Here is a 17,427-nt window from a genome sequence, read left to right as displayed (position 1 = left end):
TGAGGACACTCCCCCCTCAACCCTCAGGGCAAGGATTATAATTTATTCCCTGGGGGCATATAAGGTTTTTATTTAAATCTTTGTCGTAGAAACTTGAAAAAGGGCTCAGTCAATTTGAAATTCAAAGGACTAGTACCATTTTTAATAGTCAAAATTGATTTGAGGGCAACTAACCCCCCTCTCTCGCCCACCTTTTCCCAAAACACTTTTAGATAGCCATTTTATTCAACGTAGTTAAAAGTTTTGGATATTACGTCTTTAAGGATGACAACCCCTCCCCCCCCCGCCCTCAGGGCAAGGGTTGTAAGTTATACCCTGGGGGCATATAGAGTTTTTATTGAAAGCGTTGTCGTAGAAACTTCAAAAGGGCTCATTCAATTGGAAATTGAAAGGGCTAGTGCCTTTTTTAATAGTTAAAAGTGATTGGATAGCGACTACTGCCCCTCTCAGGCCCACCATTTTCCCAAACACATCCAATCAAAATTTTGATATATCCATTTTGTTCAACGTAGTTGAAAGTTCTCGAAATTAGGTCTTTTAGGATGATAACCCCCTCAGATCTTTCAGTGCAAGGGTTGTAAGTTATGCCCTGGGGGTATATAAGGTTTATATAGAAAGTTGTTGTATATGATTTATAGAATAGATTTTAGTCTTCCTCAAATCTAATTTTTATATGTTTAAAAACTAAATGTTGACTTAAGATTAGATCAAAATGCACTGTGATAATGCTAATTCCCAATAAGTCATCTCATCAGTATCCCAAAAACAACTGAGGGTATTATGTTCAAACTTTCGGGGCTACTTCTGCTCTTAAAATTTAACCAAATCCAAATAGCGTAAGTGTATTCAAGCTATCAATGAAAGCGAACAGATTTTTTTGCGAATGCTATCAAGTTTTCCATTACAAGTCAACTAGAGGAGTTATGAAGCTAAATTAAACAGTACTATCTGTGTCCAGATTTTTAAAAGTGTGTATGCTGTTAAAAATTGCTGAAAATTTTCTCCGGCATACAAATAGCATGCCAAACTATGAAGTCTTAAAAAACGAAAAGATTTAAAGTATTATTATATTTTTCCCTGAAAAGACTATGTCAATATAAAACGAACAGAAATTAATTTAAAAAAAACTTTTTCCACAAAATAGGTTTTTGAGAGAAAAGTAAAGAACTCCATTAAACAAAAATGAGCAAAACTAAAATCAAATAGTCTACCAAGCGTGAAACTACCACAAATCAGCATTGATAAATAAATGAAACCCAAAACGAACAGAAATTACAATAATTAACCGAGTCAAACTCAAAACGAGCAGAAATTAACATAAGTTGGGCGCAAAACCCCTTTGCCTTCCCAAGGCCAGAAAAAAATTTGCACTTTACTGAAAAAATACAAATGAATTTGCATTGTCAGTTTAATATACATATACTGATATTTAGTAATCAAAATGTTAATATTATTTGATTTATTAAAGTTATAAAAGTAAAAACATTTATATTTTTTCAGTAAAGTGCAAATTTTCTTCCGGCCTTGGGAAGGCATAGGGGTTTTGCGCCCAACTTATGTTAACGATGTAGTTGATTTCCAGATAGAAAATATGTTTTTGAGTAGGAAACTCCCCCACATCCCTCAGGGCAAGGGTTTTAAGTTATGCCCTGGGGGTATATAAGGTTTTGAAAGAAGCCGTTGTCGTAGAAATTTCAATAAAAGCTTATTCAACTGAAAATTCAAAGGGCTAGTGCCCTCTTTAATAGTCGAAAGTGATTGGAGGGCAACTAGCCCCCCCACACCCATCATTCCCCCAAACATTTCCAACAAAAGTTTTGAGATAGTCATTTTGTTCAGGGTAGTTAATTTCCAGATAGAAAACATATTTTTAAGGAGGATACTCACCCACAACCCTTAGGACAGGGATTGTAAGTTATACCCTGAGGGCATATAAGGTTTTTATTGAAATCTTTGTCGTAGAGACTTGAAAAGGGCTCATTCGATTTGAAATTCAAAGGACTTGTACCATTTTTAATAGTCAAAAGTGATTTGAGGGCAAATAACCCCCTTCTCTCGCCCACCTTTCCCCAAAACAAATCCAATCAAAATTTTTAGATAGCCGTTTTATTCAACGTAGTTAAAAGTTTTGGAAATTATGCCTTAAAGGATGACAACCCCTCCCCCCACAGCCCTCAGTGGAGGGGTTGTAAGTTATGCCCTGGGGGCATCTAAAGTTTTTATTGAAAGCGTTGTCATAGAAAGTTCAAAAGGGCTCATTCAATTGGAAATTGAAAAGGCTAGTGCCTTTTTTAATAGTTGAAAGTGATTGGATAGTGACTAACGCCCCTCTCACGCCCACCATTTTTACAAACACATCCAATTAAAATTTATGAGATATTCATTTTGTTCTTCGTATTTGAAATTTCTTGAAATTGGGTCTCTTAGGAAGATAACCCCTTCAGAGCCCTCAGTGCTTGGGTTGTTAGTTATGCTTTGGGGACATATAAAGTTTATATAGACAGTTCTTGCATATGATTTACAGAATAGATTTTAGTCTTCCTCAAATCCAATTTTTATATGTTTAAAAACTAAATTCTGCCTTAAGATTAAATTAAAATGCATTGTGATAATGCTAATTGCCAGTAAGGCATCTCAGCAGTATCCGAAGAACGACTGAGGGTATTAGGTTCAAACGTTCGGTGCTACTTCTGCTCTTAAAATTTAACCAAATCCAAATAGTGTAAGTGTATCCAAGCTATCAAAGAAAGTAAACAGATTTTTTGCGAATGGTATCAAGTTTTCCATTACAGGGCAAATAGAGGAGTTATGAAACTAAATTAAACAGTACTATTTGTGTCCAGATTTTTAAAAGGGCGTATGCTGTTAAAAACTGCTGAAAATTTTTCTCCGGCAAAAATATAGCAGGCCAAACTATAAAGTCTTAAAAAAACGAAAAGATTTAAAGTATTATTTTCTTTTTCCCTGAAAAGATTATTTCAATATAAAACGAACAGAAATTAGTTAAAAAAACTGTTTCCAAAAAATAAGTTTTTTCAAAGAAAAGTAAAGAACTCCATTAAACAAAAAATGAGCAAAACTAAAATCAAATAATCTACCAAGCGTGAAACTACCACAAATCAGCATTGATAAATAAATGAAACCCGAAACGAACAGATATTACATAATTAACCGAGTCAAACTCAAAACGAGCAGAAATTAACATAAGTTGGGAGCAAAACCCCTATGCCTTCCCAAGGCCAGAACCAAATTTGCACTACTGAAAAAATACAAATGAATTTGCATTGTCAGATTAATATACATATACTGATATTTAGTAATCAAAATGTTAATATTATTTGATTTATTAAAGTTATAAAAGTCAAAATATTTATATTCTTTCAGTAAAGTGCAAATTTTGTTCTGGCCTTGGGAAGGCACAGGGGTTTTGCGCCCAACTTATGTTAATTTCTGCTCGTTTTGAGTTTGACTCGATTAATTATTGTAATTTCTGTTCGTTTTGGGGTTCATTTATTTATCAATGCTGATTTTTGGTAGTTTCACGTTTGTTAGATTATTTGATTTTAGTTTTGCTCATTTTTTTTATGGAGTTCTTTACTTTTCTTTGAAAACTTATTTTGTGGAAAAAGTTTTTTTTAATTAATAATAATAAAAGATGAATAAGTTCAACTGAAAGTAAGGAGAAATATTAATACTTAAAACGAACAGAAATTATTCTGTATATATGGGGGGCTGCCCCTCCCTCAACCCCTCGCTCCTTGTACTAAAGTTGTTAAGGGCTTTAAAAAGCTTCTTATTTCAATTCAACGGTTATTTTGTTTCAGTATTTGGGACAAGTAGTGGTTTCAGTAGTTTGGACAAATTATCAAACTTTACCGTAAACAGCAAGGGTTTGAAGGGGGTAAAGTACCCCTCATATACGGAATAATTTATGTGTGTTTTAAGGTGTATTATTGCTCCTCACTTTCAGTTGAAAAATCTTTTTGTTTTATATTTAATTTCTGATCGGCCTTTAAATTATGCCCAGGCCTAAACAAAACAAATAAGAGTTCCAAACAGGGATAGTTCCTTTTATTACAATAACTCTATTCTATATTTAGTAGAGTAGAGTTATTCTTCTACTCCATTTACAAATTGATTGGCTAATATCAGAATTTTCTATCGATAGCAGCTTGGTCCTCTTTGGGACAAATTTGTAGTTTGGTGCCACAAAATGGCAGAAAATACCCCTTTCCCGTGGTTCAATCTATTTCCCTTAAATCTTTCCCATTTCCCTTACATTTTTCCTTGCAACATCCTCCCACATCATTCATATGATCGTTTCACTTCTATGGGTTGTTTTCCGCTTTTTCGAAAATCAGGCAAATACTCTCGGGCTCGTAGCTTTTTATGGTAAAATTAACTTTAATGAATTCAATACATTTGGAATCAATGTAAAAAACCGTTTTTATGGATTGGTTCTTATCAAAATTCTGTTTTTAGGGTTTTGGTTGCTACTGGCCCTAACCGATACACATTTATGCAATTGCGAAATACAATGAGCAGAAGTTCCCTTAGAGGTCGATTAGAAGTTTTTCGTTTATTTTTATTTTATTTTCATTGAGATTCCTGAGTATATTACCAGAATAAGCTGTTTAAAAACAAAGTAAAACTAGCAGAGGTGAAGAAGATCGGTGAGAAAATTTTATGATTATCGTTGAAAAAAAAATCAATTTCTTTCTTCTAAAGCTTTTCTAAAAGTTATTAGCAAAAAGATACTTCTTGTAGTGTCGTGCAATCCCTGTGGAATTTTAAAGAAAATTATAAAATGAAATAATGAATATTTGATCTAAAATCTAGAGTTCAAAACAGAACTGAAAAAATTAAATTAAAAACAGGACTGAAGTTTTCTACTGGAAAATATCGGCTCCTATTCCTGCATTTTGGATCTATTTTTAAAGTTGATGGCTCTTCTTTTTCTACAAGTATATAAATTTGTTTATAGAAAATTTCTGCTACTGTTTTAATCCCAGCGATTTTGCGGATTTTCGGTGATTTTTTGTGATTTTCATTTACATATGCTGCATTCCAGGATCCTTTTTTTTATAATTCTTGACACAATCTCTTGTTTTAATCGGTTTTTTTCTCTTTTTCTTTTTACTGAGAATCTTGGCTACTTTTTTTCAATCTCGGCCCCAGTTTGTACATACTTGGTAACATTTTTTTTTTGTTATACATTCTCTGTGCCTTCTCGGTTCCGTTTTGTGCTTCTTGATTAAATTTCTTGGAATTTTCGGTAACAATTCCTTCACGCTTGGCTCCAATTTGTGTAATATCGGGCACATGGCAGCATATTTGTATCTCTGTGTGACCTTTTTCTTATTAAAATTTCAGCCCCAGAGTTGTCATTCTTAGCACTAAATAGTAGAATCGTGGGTCCATAAAAAAAAATCTGTATGACAACTGTGGCAATGTTGATCACATTTTATGTAATCTCGCTGAAATTTTGTGCATTTTCGGCTTCTTTTTGTCCAATTTCAACCCCAAATGCTGATGGAAACCTTCCCACTTTAATAAATATGAAAACTGAATTTTGCAAGGAATCATTTGTCTTTTTTAACCATTTCAAATTTTCTTTGTAACTTTGTTTTCTTTTCAAAATAGAACGTGTTCGTGGACTTCTTATAGGAACTTGTTAAATTACGTAAACTTGAAGAGAAGGGAAAAATGATAATAGCAAATCCTTTTTTGCAGACAAGTTGAAAGCTGAGATAGCAATCCACGTTCATCTGGATACTCTAAAGAGAGTTGAAATATTCCAGAATACTGAAGCAGGATTTCTTTGTGAATTGGTTCTCCGTCTACGACCTGTCTTATTTTCTCCGGGAGATTATATTTGCAGGAAAGGTAAATTGTACAAATTATTTAAATTCCTTACAGTCTGAGCAAGGGTGTATCCAGAACTTTTGTTTGGGAGGTGGGGTAAAAAAAAGTCGGTACTGGTGCATTACATTCAACACAGCGCTATAGACTATACAAGGAAATACTAATGGAAACCCGTCAAACGGATATTTGTAAGAGATAAATGGATTACAAAACTGTTGTTTTGTGGGGTTTAGGGGGGAGGTACCTAGGTTACGTTACGTTACGTTACGTATTTAATATATACTATGTTTTATGCCCCCCACCCATACCCCATCCTAATGTGCAAATATATTGCCCAAATTTGTTTCTAAACTATTATATATTCATCCTATTTTATTTTATTTCATTAGCATTAACCAAATTTGACTTCTTTTGTGTGTTCGGTATAATACATAAGCACCAAAAAATCAAAAGCACCAACAATTTGTTTATATTCATCTTTTTACTTTTCCACTAGTCGGACAAAAATTTGTCCGACTAGAAAAATTGCTCGAAATCCGGAAAACCTCCTGTCCTGAATATGGCCTTAAGTCTGAGGTAGGGAACTACTAATTAGGTGTCGAAGCAAATTGTTAGCTTTTGGTCATATCCAAAATGACCGGAAAAACCATCCCTTGTATTAATTTCAAGAAGAGAAGGCTTCCTGATCTTTTAATGAAGTAAATCCATCTTGCCAAATACATACATGGGTGTTCACATTCAACTTCCCACCACAAGGGTCCTTGGCCTCGATTTTCTGCAGCAGAGCTCCCCATCACAGTTTCTCCTATTTCAGAATTCTCCACCCACCCTTTCTGTTTCTCCTTTTTTTTTTGCATTTTAATGGGAGAACAAATTAAACCCTCGTAGAGATGAATTAAATAGTAGCTTCCTTTAAACTTTACTGGTTTTTGATTGTTTTAAATAATGACAACCCTTTTTATCATATTGCCATATGTTTCGCTTGTTTTGTGGCCACAGTTGTTATTTCTTAAAGATTAGTACTATTTAGACGTCATTTTCAGTCCATCAGTGGTGATTTGTGTTTGACGGAGACGTGCAAAAGGAATTTTGAAAACATTATAAAGGAACTGTAGTAGACACTAGGGCACTTGTTAATTAAACGAAACACACCCAAGAAGTGACTTTAGATTAATCCTAATGAATATAAAATTCATATAATCTTTAGTTAATGTAACAATATACTTTTTGCTATATATTTGCCCATTAGGGAGGGGGATTAAGTATTTGAACAGCACCCCTGACCTAACCTACCCCCCCCCCTAGTGTGCAAATATATAGCCCAAATTATACAAATCCAATGCATTCTGTCACCCGTCATTTTTCTTTGTGGCTATGAAACCGGTTTCCTCAAATCTTACACTCAGCTAACTTGTCAACTGTCCTCCGTTTAATTAACAAGTGTCGAATCTGGAGGCAGGAAAATATTTTATTGGTTTCAGAAAATTATTCTACCCAAAAAAAATCTTAAACGTCCTACCACTCGATTATCAGACGGAATTTTATTGAAATTAAAAATGGGTAGCATAGTTAACCAGTTAACGTTATGACAAAATTGACTGGACAAACGTTGCAACACAACAAGACGAATCACGTGATAAATATCATTGCCGATAAAAGTAATGACTTTAGCTTAATTTCAGCTTAATTAATCTAAATTTAGTTAATTTAGATTAGTGGGACTGCCGCCATGCATTGAACTCTTTCTTACGTCCTGTGATGTTTTTTTTTTTGTTTTTTTTTGCTGCAAAGCGAATGATAAATCAGTCTATCATCGTGGCGCTTTGTTATATGTGTTCTGTGTTTAGTTGCAGATTGCATAGTTTTTAAATAGGAGTATTTGAAGTAAGAGTAGTTTTAAGTAAGAGTACTCTACAAATGGACTTGAATTTAATCATGAGAAATTGGGCTTTGTTTTGTTCAATTGGAAAGACTTGTAAACAGAATATTTAAGTAGTAAGTTATATAAAGCCGCAGAAGAGACAAGAATAAGTGTGCAGTTTCAAGGGGACAAGACCTCCCAGACAGGTTTCTGAGGCAACCTCCATTTTTGGACCAGTCAGCGACAATGGATACGGAGGGTACTCCATATATGGTGACTCAATTAGCATAGCTATGATGCTATAGCAAGCAATCTATAGCAATCAGATCCAATATAAGGAGTGATTTTTATTGTAGTTCATATTAGTAAGAGAATTGAATTCAGAGAGAGAGCAGTTTATTTGTCGTACTCTATTATTTGACCAGATAGTAGCATAGAAAATGAGTGGTATGTTTACACTACTGGAGCTTGATGGTGAAGCAGGTAGCAGCAATGATGCAAAGGTGAGAGTACCAAACGTAGCAGTGGAAATTACACGAGAATGTCGACTAAGTCTTGAATGGGACGGTATGTATACAAGAGATGTGATACCATTGAGCAAATTTAAATTGGAGGAGCAATTATGCTTTGCTGTGAAACTAAATATAGTGCATATAAATAGACTTCAAGGTACTTTAGATACACTGGTGAAATATATCGAGGAAAATAAATTGTATCTTTAATTATTATTGTTATAATTATATTTAATAAAATTGTTTCTAAATCGAAGATATTTTTTCTATAATAGGTTAGCGTTTATTTTTAAAGTAGAAACAGAATCTTGGTTAGTCTGAAGTTGGTTGTGAGAGTGTTAGGACTCAAATATAAATATATATATATATATATATATATATATATATATATATATATATATATATATATATATATATATATATATATATATATATATATATATATATATATATATATATATATATATATATATATATATATATATATATATATATATATATATATATATATATAAGGGTCCATAAAAAACTTAAAATTCAATGTCTAAGCAAAGTGATGATTGGTCCTAGGCCTATATTCAGAAAGACCATAAAAAGGCATTGAATGGTATGTTCACCTAAATATATATATATACATATATATATATATATATATATATATATATATATATATATATATATATATATATATATATATATATATATATATATATATATATATATATATATATATATATATATATAGAGTCCTAACACTCTCACAACTTCAGACTCACCAAAATTCTTTTTCGGCTTTAAAAATATACGCTAACCTACTATAGAAAAAAAAATCTGCGATTTAGAAACATAAGCTGGGTGTTTAATAGACTCATAGCTAGGTTTAATGATTGCATACAATATTAGAGATATCAAAAAGTTGTATCGTTTGCGTAAACCTAACTCAATTTGTGAAAAGGGTATTCCATTGGCATAACTCTGCTCTGAACGTCCTTAATGAGGATATGAATAATAGGGATGAAACCAAGATGACAATAATACGACAATTGTTTTAGTTGGTTAGAATGAAAGTGGTAAAAAGGGGGGTTAAAAGTGCTTACCAGTTAAGGTAAGTTTGAGAGAATGGTAAGTCTCATGCAACTTGATATGAATGTTAGAATTGCATCATATGTATCAATCTATGGAAACGGTTACTGCTGACAAGGTGATCATGGGACTTGACTTAGTTTTACTTCTTGGCTGTGTTCTGTATAATACACAAATACCAATCGAGCAGTGTTGCCGATAAAAAATATGCTTTAGCATTGGTGTATGCTAAAAGTTAAAACTAATAGAGTCGTAAGGGTCAAGATGACCTTGTGACTTGACCTAGCTCTACTTCTCGATTGTGTTCTGTATAATACATAAGTATCAATTGACCAGTATTCCCAATATAAAATATGCTTTAGCATTGGAGTATGCTAAAAAGTTGAAATTAATAAAGTTGTTGATGCTAAGAAAAGAATTTTAATAAAGAAATTCAGAACAATCCTTAGAAATCCTTCAATATCAACTAGTGAGATGATAATGGATTTGAACCATCAAGGAACGCAACCAACAATGACCCTAACCACCGAGGACCTCAACCTCCAAGGATCCCCTCTCCTCAATCTCCAAGGGGCCCCCACCCTCCAACTTTTTGGTCCCATTCCCCCATTTTTTTACTTTTTTTCAAGTTTTTTTTAACTTTTTTTTATTTTATTTTCTAACATGGTAATTTTTTTCAATTTTTTTTACATTTCTTAGAATGACATGAAACACTTCAAATATATAAAATTCACATTTAATATTTTCCAAATTCAAAATGAGAATGATATAGATATGTTAGTTTTGAATTTTACTATTAGAAAAATAATGCTTGTAGTAGCACTTTTTTTGGACTGAATTTTTTGGGACTTAGAAAATTATTCAACTTTTTCTTCAACTTTTTTTACATGTCTTAGTATGACATGAAACATACATAAAACATAAGAAATTCACATTTAATATTTTCCAAGTTCAAAATGAGAATGATAAAGATATGTTAGTCGTGATTTTTACTATTAGAAAAATGATGTTTGTAGTGGGACTTCAAGCTTTTTTAGATACACTGATGTTTTAGCAGCACTTTAGATACAGTGATGTTTGTAGTAGTGATGTTTGTAGTAGCACTTTTTTTTAGTCTGAATAATTTTGGGCTTAGGAAATTATTCAACTTTTTTTCAACTTTTTTTACATGTCTTATAATGACATGAAACATACTTAAAACATAAGAAATTCACATTTAATATTTTCCAACTTCAAAATGAGAATGATACAGATATGTTAGTCGTGACTTTTACTTTGAGAAAAATAATGTTTGTAGTAGCACTTTTTTTGGACTGAATTTTTTTGGAATTAGAGTTATTCAACTTTTTTTCAACTTTTTTTTACTTTATTAGAATGAAATTAAACATATGTAAAACATAAGAAATTGACATTTAATATTTCCGAGTTCAAAATTAGAATGATATAGATATTTCTCTCATGATTTTTACTATTAGAAAAATAATGTTTGTAGTAGCATCTTTTTTTTGGGACTGAATTTTCTTGGACTTAGAATTTTTTTATAAATCTTAAAATGACATGAAATATGCTTACGGTTGTACCAATAGTACTCTATGCACGGTCTTAGACACGACGCGGCTTTCCCAGTGGTACCTCTATTGGCAGGTTATCGACACTACCTAGATTTTTGCATGCTTTTTGGGCATTAATCATTGTGCAGTGGAAGGAATAACACATAAGTCGTATCCTTAACAAATTGAAGATGAAGTATTTAAAGAAAGTGTGTTCGCATGATAGAGTTTATTATAAAATTGAATGCCGAGAAGGAGAAGTATATGAACTATGAAACAGGTATAAGTGATAGCACTATTGGAAATGTATGCATGCATTGTCATGACAGTAAGGAATTAAATTTCTTTGGAGTACCAAAAAAATTCAACTCTTACGATGGTGGATATGCGAGATTGAGATCCCCAGAGATGATTGTACCCAATGAGAATGCCAAAATAAAAATAATAGTTGATGAAGAGGTGCATCTTTTTGCTAGTGCTTGTGGTAACATGTTACCCAGTGTTACACCCCATCGTCAGCTTTCGGGTATTAGCATTCAACGGAAGGTCAAAAGAACACAGGCATACTCTTCTACTAATATTATAAACCATATCTTGTCCACATGCAGGAACTGTTACCTGTGTAAAAAAATGTGTTAATAGACAAGTGAAATTGCTGGAAAAATAAAAAATGTATTTGCAGAAAATATCACTAAGAAATATAAAGATGAATCAAGGAAAAACGAAGTCCCAGCAACCGTTATTACTACTATTGATCATATAATCAATGAACCTAATAATACCAAAGACGAAATGTATATTGAACATTTAGGTGACACCCCAGTAAAAATTGTTTATGACTCAAAATGGCATAATGATTATTCTACTGATTACGAACTAAAAGAAGACAATAGCTACACCATCAAGAGATAACATGACGAAGTATTTTATGGAAAAGGTTAAAAAGTCCAAAGTTTGTAAATGACATTAATAATATATAAAAATGTATGCAACATATTTATATGTTAATATTCTACGTGTCATTATTTCAATAAAAATATTTTATGCATTACTTTGATATATTTCCATTATTTTTAGGGTATGCTAGAACGTCAAACGTTTAGAATATCTGTTAAAAAGTTGGAGATGTAAGAAAAGGAATTTTCAGAAATATAGATACTACTACTAACAGGCTCATAGCGGATATATTAGAAAATAAGATAGGTTAAAAGAACTTATAATAAAGTCTGAGAGAGATGAGCTGAATTTTTTTCTCAAAAATTTCCCCAGACAAGCAAACACCCCTTCCAGACGCACAGTCAAAGAGAGTTTTTAGTTTTCAGAAACCGGAACATCCACGTTTAAAATACATCTGATTTTATTAATAATATTTTAGTTTTAATAAAGTCGTAAGAAACTCTTTCTTAAATTCTCTTCTTGGATACACAATACAGACATTTCATTCAAGAAATTATGAAAAAATTGTAAGTAAGTAACAAACTCTTTATTGAATTTGCCTCTTGGATACATAATACAGAAATTTCATTCAAGAAACTATGCGAAAATTGTAAGCAGAATTCACCTCTTGGATACACAATACAGAAATTTTATTAAAGAAATTAAGAAAAATTTTAAGTGAGTAACAAACTCTTTCTTGAATTCACCTCTTGGATACACAATACAGACATTTCATTCAAGAAATTATGGTTTAAGTAACAAACTCTTTCTTGAATTCACCTCTTGGATAAACAATATAGAAATTACATTCAAGAAACTTTGAATAAATTGTAAGTAAGTAATAAACTCTTTCTTCAATTCACGTCTTGGATAAAAAATACGGAAATTTTATTCAAGAAATTATGAAAAAATTGTTAGTAACAAAATCTTTCTTGAATTCACCTCTTGGATACACAATACAGAAACTCCATTCAAGAACTTATAAAAAAATTGTAAATAAGTATCGAACACATTCTTGAATTCACCTCTTGGATACACAATACAGAATTTCCATTCAAGAAACTATGAAAAAATTGTAAGTAAGTAACAAACTCTTTGTTGAATTCACCTCTTGGATACACAATACAGAAATTCCATTCAAAAAACTATAAAAAAATGTTAAGTAAGTAACAAACTCTTTCTTGAATTCAACTCTTGGATACACGATACAGAAATTTCATTCAAGATATTATGAAAAAATCGTAAGTAAGTAACAAACTCTTTATTGAATTCACCTATTGGATACACAATACAGAAATTTATTCAAGAAATTATGAAAAAATTGTAAGTAAGTAACAAAATTTTTCTTGAATTCATCTCTTGGATACACAATAGAGACAATTCATTCAAGAAACCATGAAAAAATTGTAGGTAAGTAAAAAACTCTTTCTTGAATTCACCTCTTGGATAAACAATACAGAAATTTCATTCAAGAAATTATGAAAAAATTTTAAGTAAATAACAAACTCCTTCTTGAATTCGCATCTTGGATACACAATACAGTGATTTCATTCAAAAAATTATGACAAAATCGTAAGTAAGTAACAAACTCTTTCTTGAATTCGCCTCGTGGATGCACAATACAGACATTTCATTCAAGAAACTATGAAAAATTGTAATTAAGTAACAAACTTTTTCTTGAATTCACCTCTTGGATACACAATACAGAAATTTCAAACAAGAAAGTATGAAAAGATTTTAAGTAAACAAACTCTTTCTTGAATTCACCTGTTGGATGCACAATACAGAAATTTCATTCAAGAAATTATGAAAAAAATTGTAAGTAAGTAACAAACTCTTTCTTGAATTCACCTCTTGGATACACAATACCGACATTTCATTAAATAAATTATGAAAAAAAATTGTAAGTAAGTAGCAAACTCTTTCATGAATTCACCTCTTGGATCCACAATACAGAAATTTCATTCAAGAAATCATGAAAAAATTTAAGTAAGTAACGAACTCTTTCTGGAATTCACCTCTTAGATACACAATATAGAAATTTCACTCAAAAAATTATGAGAAGGTTCAAGTTCTATTCTGAATTATCTCAAAAAAAGAAAAAAGTTACAGTTCAATTCTAATTTTTTCCAATGAAAATAAAAAAAAGTTCCATTTCGGTTCTGAATTTTCTCAAAGACATGAAAAAAATGTAAAGTTCCGTTCTAAATTTTTCCGTGGAAGATAGAAAAGAAGTTGCAGTTCAATTCTGAATATTCTCCATGAAGATAAAAACTCCCACTTTAATTCTGAGTTTTCTCAAAAAGTGCAGAAATGTTCAAAAGTGATTTGAAATAAACCTAACTTTTTTTTATGATAAAGATATTATAAGGAGCCAGCTCTTGTCCATAGTAACAAAAACTTCCAAAATGAACTTCTCAAACAAAAGGGGACATCGTGAGAGATGACACCTTTTCACGTCATGAGAGATTACCTCAACTGCCGCCATCTTTACGCCTGTAGCGATAGATGGTACTTTACACCTATACTTATTGATGGTAGCATTTATTTATATTATATATATATATATATATATATATATATATATATATATATATATATATATATATATAGAGAGAGAGAAAAAAAAAAAAAAAAAAAAAAAAAAAAATATATATATATATATATATATATATATATATATATATATATATATATATATATAATATATATATATATATATATATATATATATATATATATATATATATATATATATATATATATATATATATAAATATATATATATATATATATATATATATATATATATATATATATATATATATATATATATATATATATATATATATATATATATCTCACAACCAAGGTAATACTAACCAAGATTCTTTTTCTACTTTAAAAATATACGGTAACCTACTATAGAAAAAATATCTTCGATTTAGAAACAATTTTATTAAATATAATTACAACAATGATTATCACTGATACAATGTATTTTCCTCGATATATTTCACCAGTGTATCTAAAGCAGCTTGAAGTCTATTTATATGCACTATATTTAGTTTCGCAGCAATGCTTAATTGCTCCGCGAATTTAGGTTTGCTCAATGATATCACATATCTTGCATACATATCGTCCCATTCAAGGCTTAGTTGACATCCTCGTGTAATTTCCACTGCTAGGTTTGGTGCTCTAACCTTTGTATCATTGCTGCCCACCATCAAGCTCCAATAGTGTAAACATACCACTCATTTTCTATGCTAATATCTTGTCAAATAATTGAGTACAAAAAATAAACTGCTCCCTCTCTATGAACTACAACAAAAATCACTCCTTATATTGGATCTGTTTGCTATAGATTGCTTGCTAAAGCATCATAGCTATGCTAATAGAGTCACCGTATATTGAGTACCCTCCGTATCCATTGTCTCTGACTGGTTCAAAAAAGGGGGTTGACACAGAAACCTGTCTGGCAGGTCTTGTTTCCTTGAAACTGCACACAAATTCTTGTCCCTTCTGCGGCTTTATATAACTTACTGCTTATTTTTTCTTAGAAACTCTCTAGTGAATACCATGAATGAATGGATGATTTTATTCAGTGACTCTATTTTGGGATTCTATAGAATAGAGCACAAAATATCTGACGCGAAAGAAATACCAAATAGCAAAAAGGAATAAAGAAAATAATAGATAGGCAGAATTTGTAATGGGAAGTAAATGAAGGAGAATAAAAATGTATGCAATACTTAGTTTCTTTGTATGGTTCAGGTATGCTAAAACTGCATACTGAGCCTCTTTAATAAACCAAATAAATATTAAAATTATCAGAACAAACAACTCTTGGAATTTAAATTACATTTCAGTTCTTTCATTTTCAAAAAGTTTACACTGAAAAAGATAATGGTAGAAAGTTTCTTTATCACTTCAATTACAAGTGGAATAATTAGTTTAATAGAAATTTACAGTAACCATTAGCAATTTGTGTCAGTTCATAATTACAAGAAATTTTATAATTTAAACCATAATTATAATGTACTTCGGGCTCCCATTTGGTATCTCTCTCAGACAAATTAGCCAGCTTCCAATGTAGCATATTCTGTGCTGTACCCGGAAAATATTTGCCACACACATCAATGCTAAGTTCAGTTGTAGTCAGAACGTCTGGAAAAATTTGTCTATCATTTGCATAGTTTGCGTCACATTCTAGCTCTGCTCCACCCTCTCATCGCTGGTAATCACCAAGTTAACAAGGGGGATGCAGAGACGTAGGCTATTGACCGTCTATACTCTAGAGTCTAGACACAATCAGTCCATACAGTCAGAGTGCACCTCTGTTCAGCTTCAAATCGGGTACTAGATGCCTGAGTGTTGAATCAGATTTATGCTTCAAATTGGTTAGACCATGGGGACTATGGCATGGTGCAATTTAATTTTTACTTTACATAATAAATGTAAACTGCTTTTTGAAGGTGTGGAAATAGGCAAAAAGTATTGTTTAAGGATTTTGTGCACATCCTTGTGAAAACACAACCCTTCTTCCTATCAAAGTTTTGAGCTTTGTTCTAGTATAACCAGAACTGTATTCAATATAATATGTAAGTCAATTATGTTCCCCCTGCATTGCTGATCATTTTAGAAGGATCCTACAGAACAGATAAAAATAGAATCCACTCATCGCTATTTTGGGATCAAACCCAAAAATATTTTTTTTAACTTCAATTTTCATCAATGATATTGTTTATCATAGCTATATAATAATAATAATAATAATAATAATAATAATAATAATAATAATAATAATAATAATAATAATAATAATAATAATAGTTTATTTATTACCCACTATGAACAAAAAAGAAGTAGAGTACATCAATAACAAAAACGATAAAAACAACAAAAAAGCAAACTCGCACACTTAACACTTAACGCTATGTTGCCCTGGCCTTGAACTTTCGTTGTGTAATTGAATTTCCTAATTATAAGTTTTTTCCCTTATCTTTGTAATTTGTTGGTGAAGTTTTGTTTATAGGTTATACAGCTTGTGAGCCTTTCAGGTTATCCCTTTCTCTTTTTCACATTTTCTTTATCGGCGCTTTGTACAATTCGGCATTTAATTAGCAAAATTATTCTTCAAGAATTCGGATACAGGCAATCGGCAGTGAACGACAGCAATTTATCTAAACTCTCAAATCTTAAATGCGATGATTAGTAATAAATTTGTCCATGAGTGTATACACGTGCACTGGCTTGTCAAAGTGACACTGTTGGTGTCATTTAGTTGCATTTGGAGGTATCTGACAATTTTAATACTTTTGGTTTCATATAGACGCATTTTGAGCTCCATGGCGCTTCTGGGCAAAATTATGGCACTTCTTACAAACAAAATGATGCCTTTTATGGAACATTTTCAATTGAAATATCTTTAAACATGTACTAAACTTGCTATACATGACGAATGCGACCTTCTTGTTACAAATCGGTCATTATTAAATCTACAGTGTTGAAAAATGTTTCATAGGTAGCGCAGTGACGCCGCTTAAGTATAAAGCAAAGTGGCTTTGTTGTGTTTTTTTTTTTTCAATTCCGCTTCGTGTGGAAAGGGTGGTCGTAGAAA

The 17,427-nt window shown here is 31.4% G+C and overlaps 1 protein-coding gene across 3 annotated transcripts in view; it reads left to right on the top strand.

Annotated features, from left to right (window-relative positions):
- The window catches only part of LOC148955071 (cyclic nucleotide-gated channel alpha-3), a 339,464-nt gene that overhangs the window by 280,256 nt on the left and 41,781 nt on the right, over positions 1 to 17,427 (top strand). For all 3 annotated transcript variants that reach the window (XM_089108043.1, XM_089108044.1, XM_089108045.1), the window contains one exon: positions 5,734 to 5,886. In XM_089108043.1, the coding sequence (XP_088964169.1) occupies positions 5,734 to 5,886 (153 nt within the window). The remainder of the gene's footprint in view (positions 1 to 5,733; positions 5,887 to 17,427) is intronic.

The sequence above is a fragment of the Artemia sp. Qi Xiang Cuo genome, chromosome 2 (genome assembly GCF_049724085.1).
Source record: "Artemia sp. Qi Xiang Cuo chromosome 2, ASM4972408v1, whole genome shotgun sequence".
Taxonomy (NCBI): Eukaryota; Metazoa; Arthropoda; class Branchiopoda; order Anostraca; family Artemiidae; genus Artemia; species Artemia sp. Qi Xiang Cuo.
This window is presented reverse-complemented; position numbering and strand designations above follow the sequence as displayed.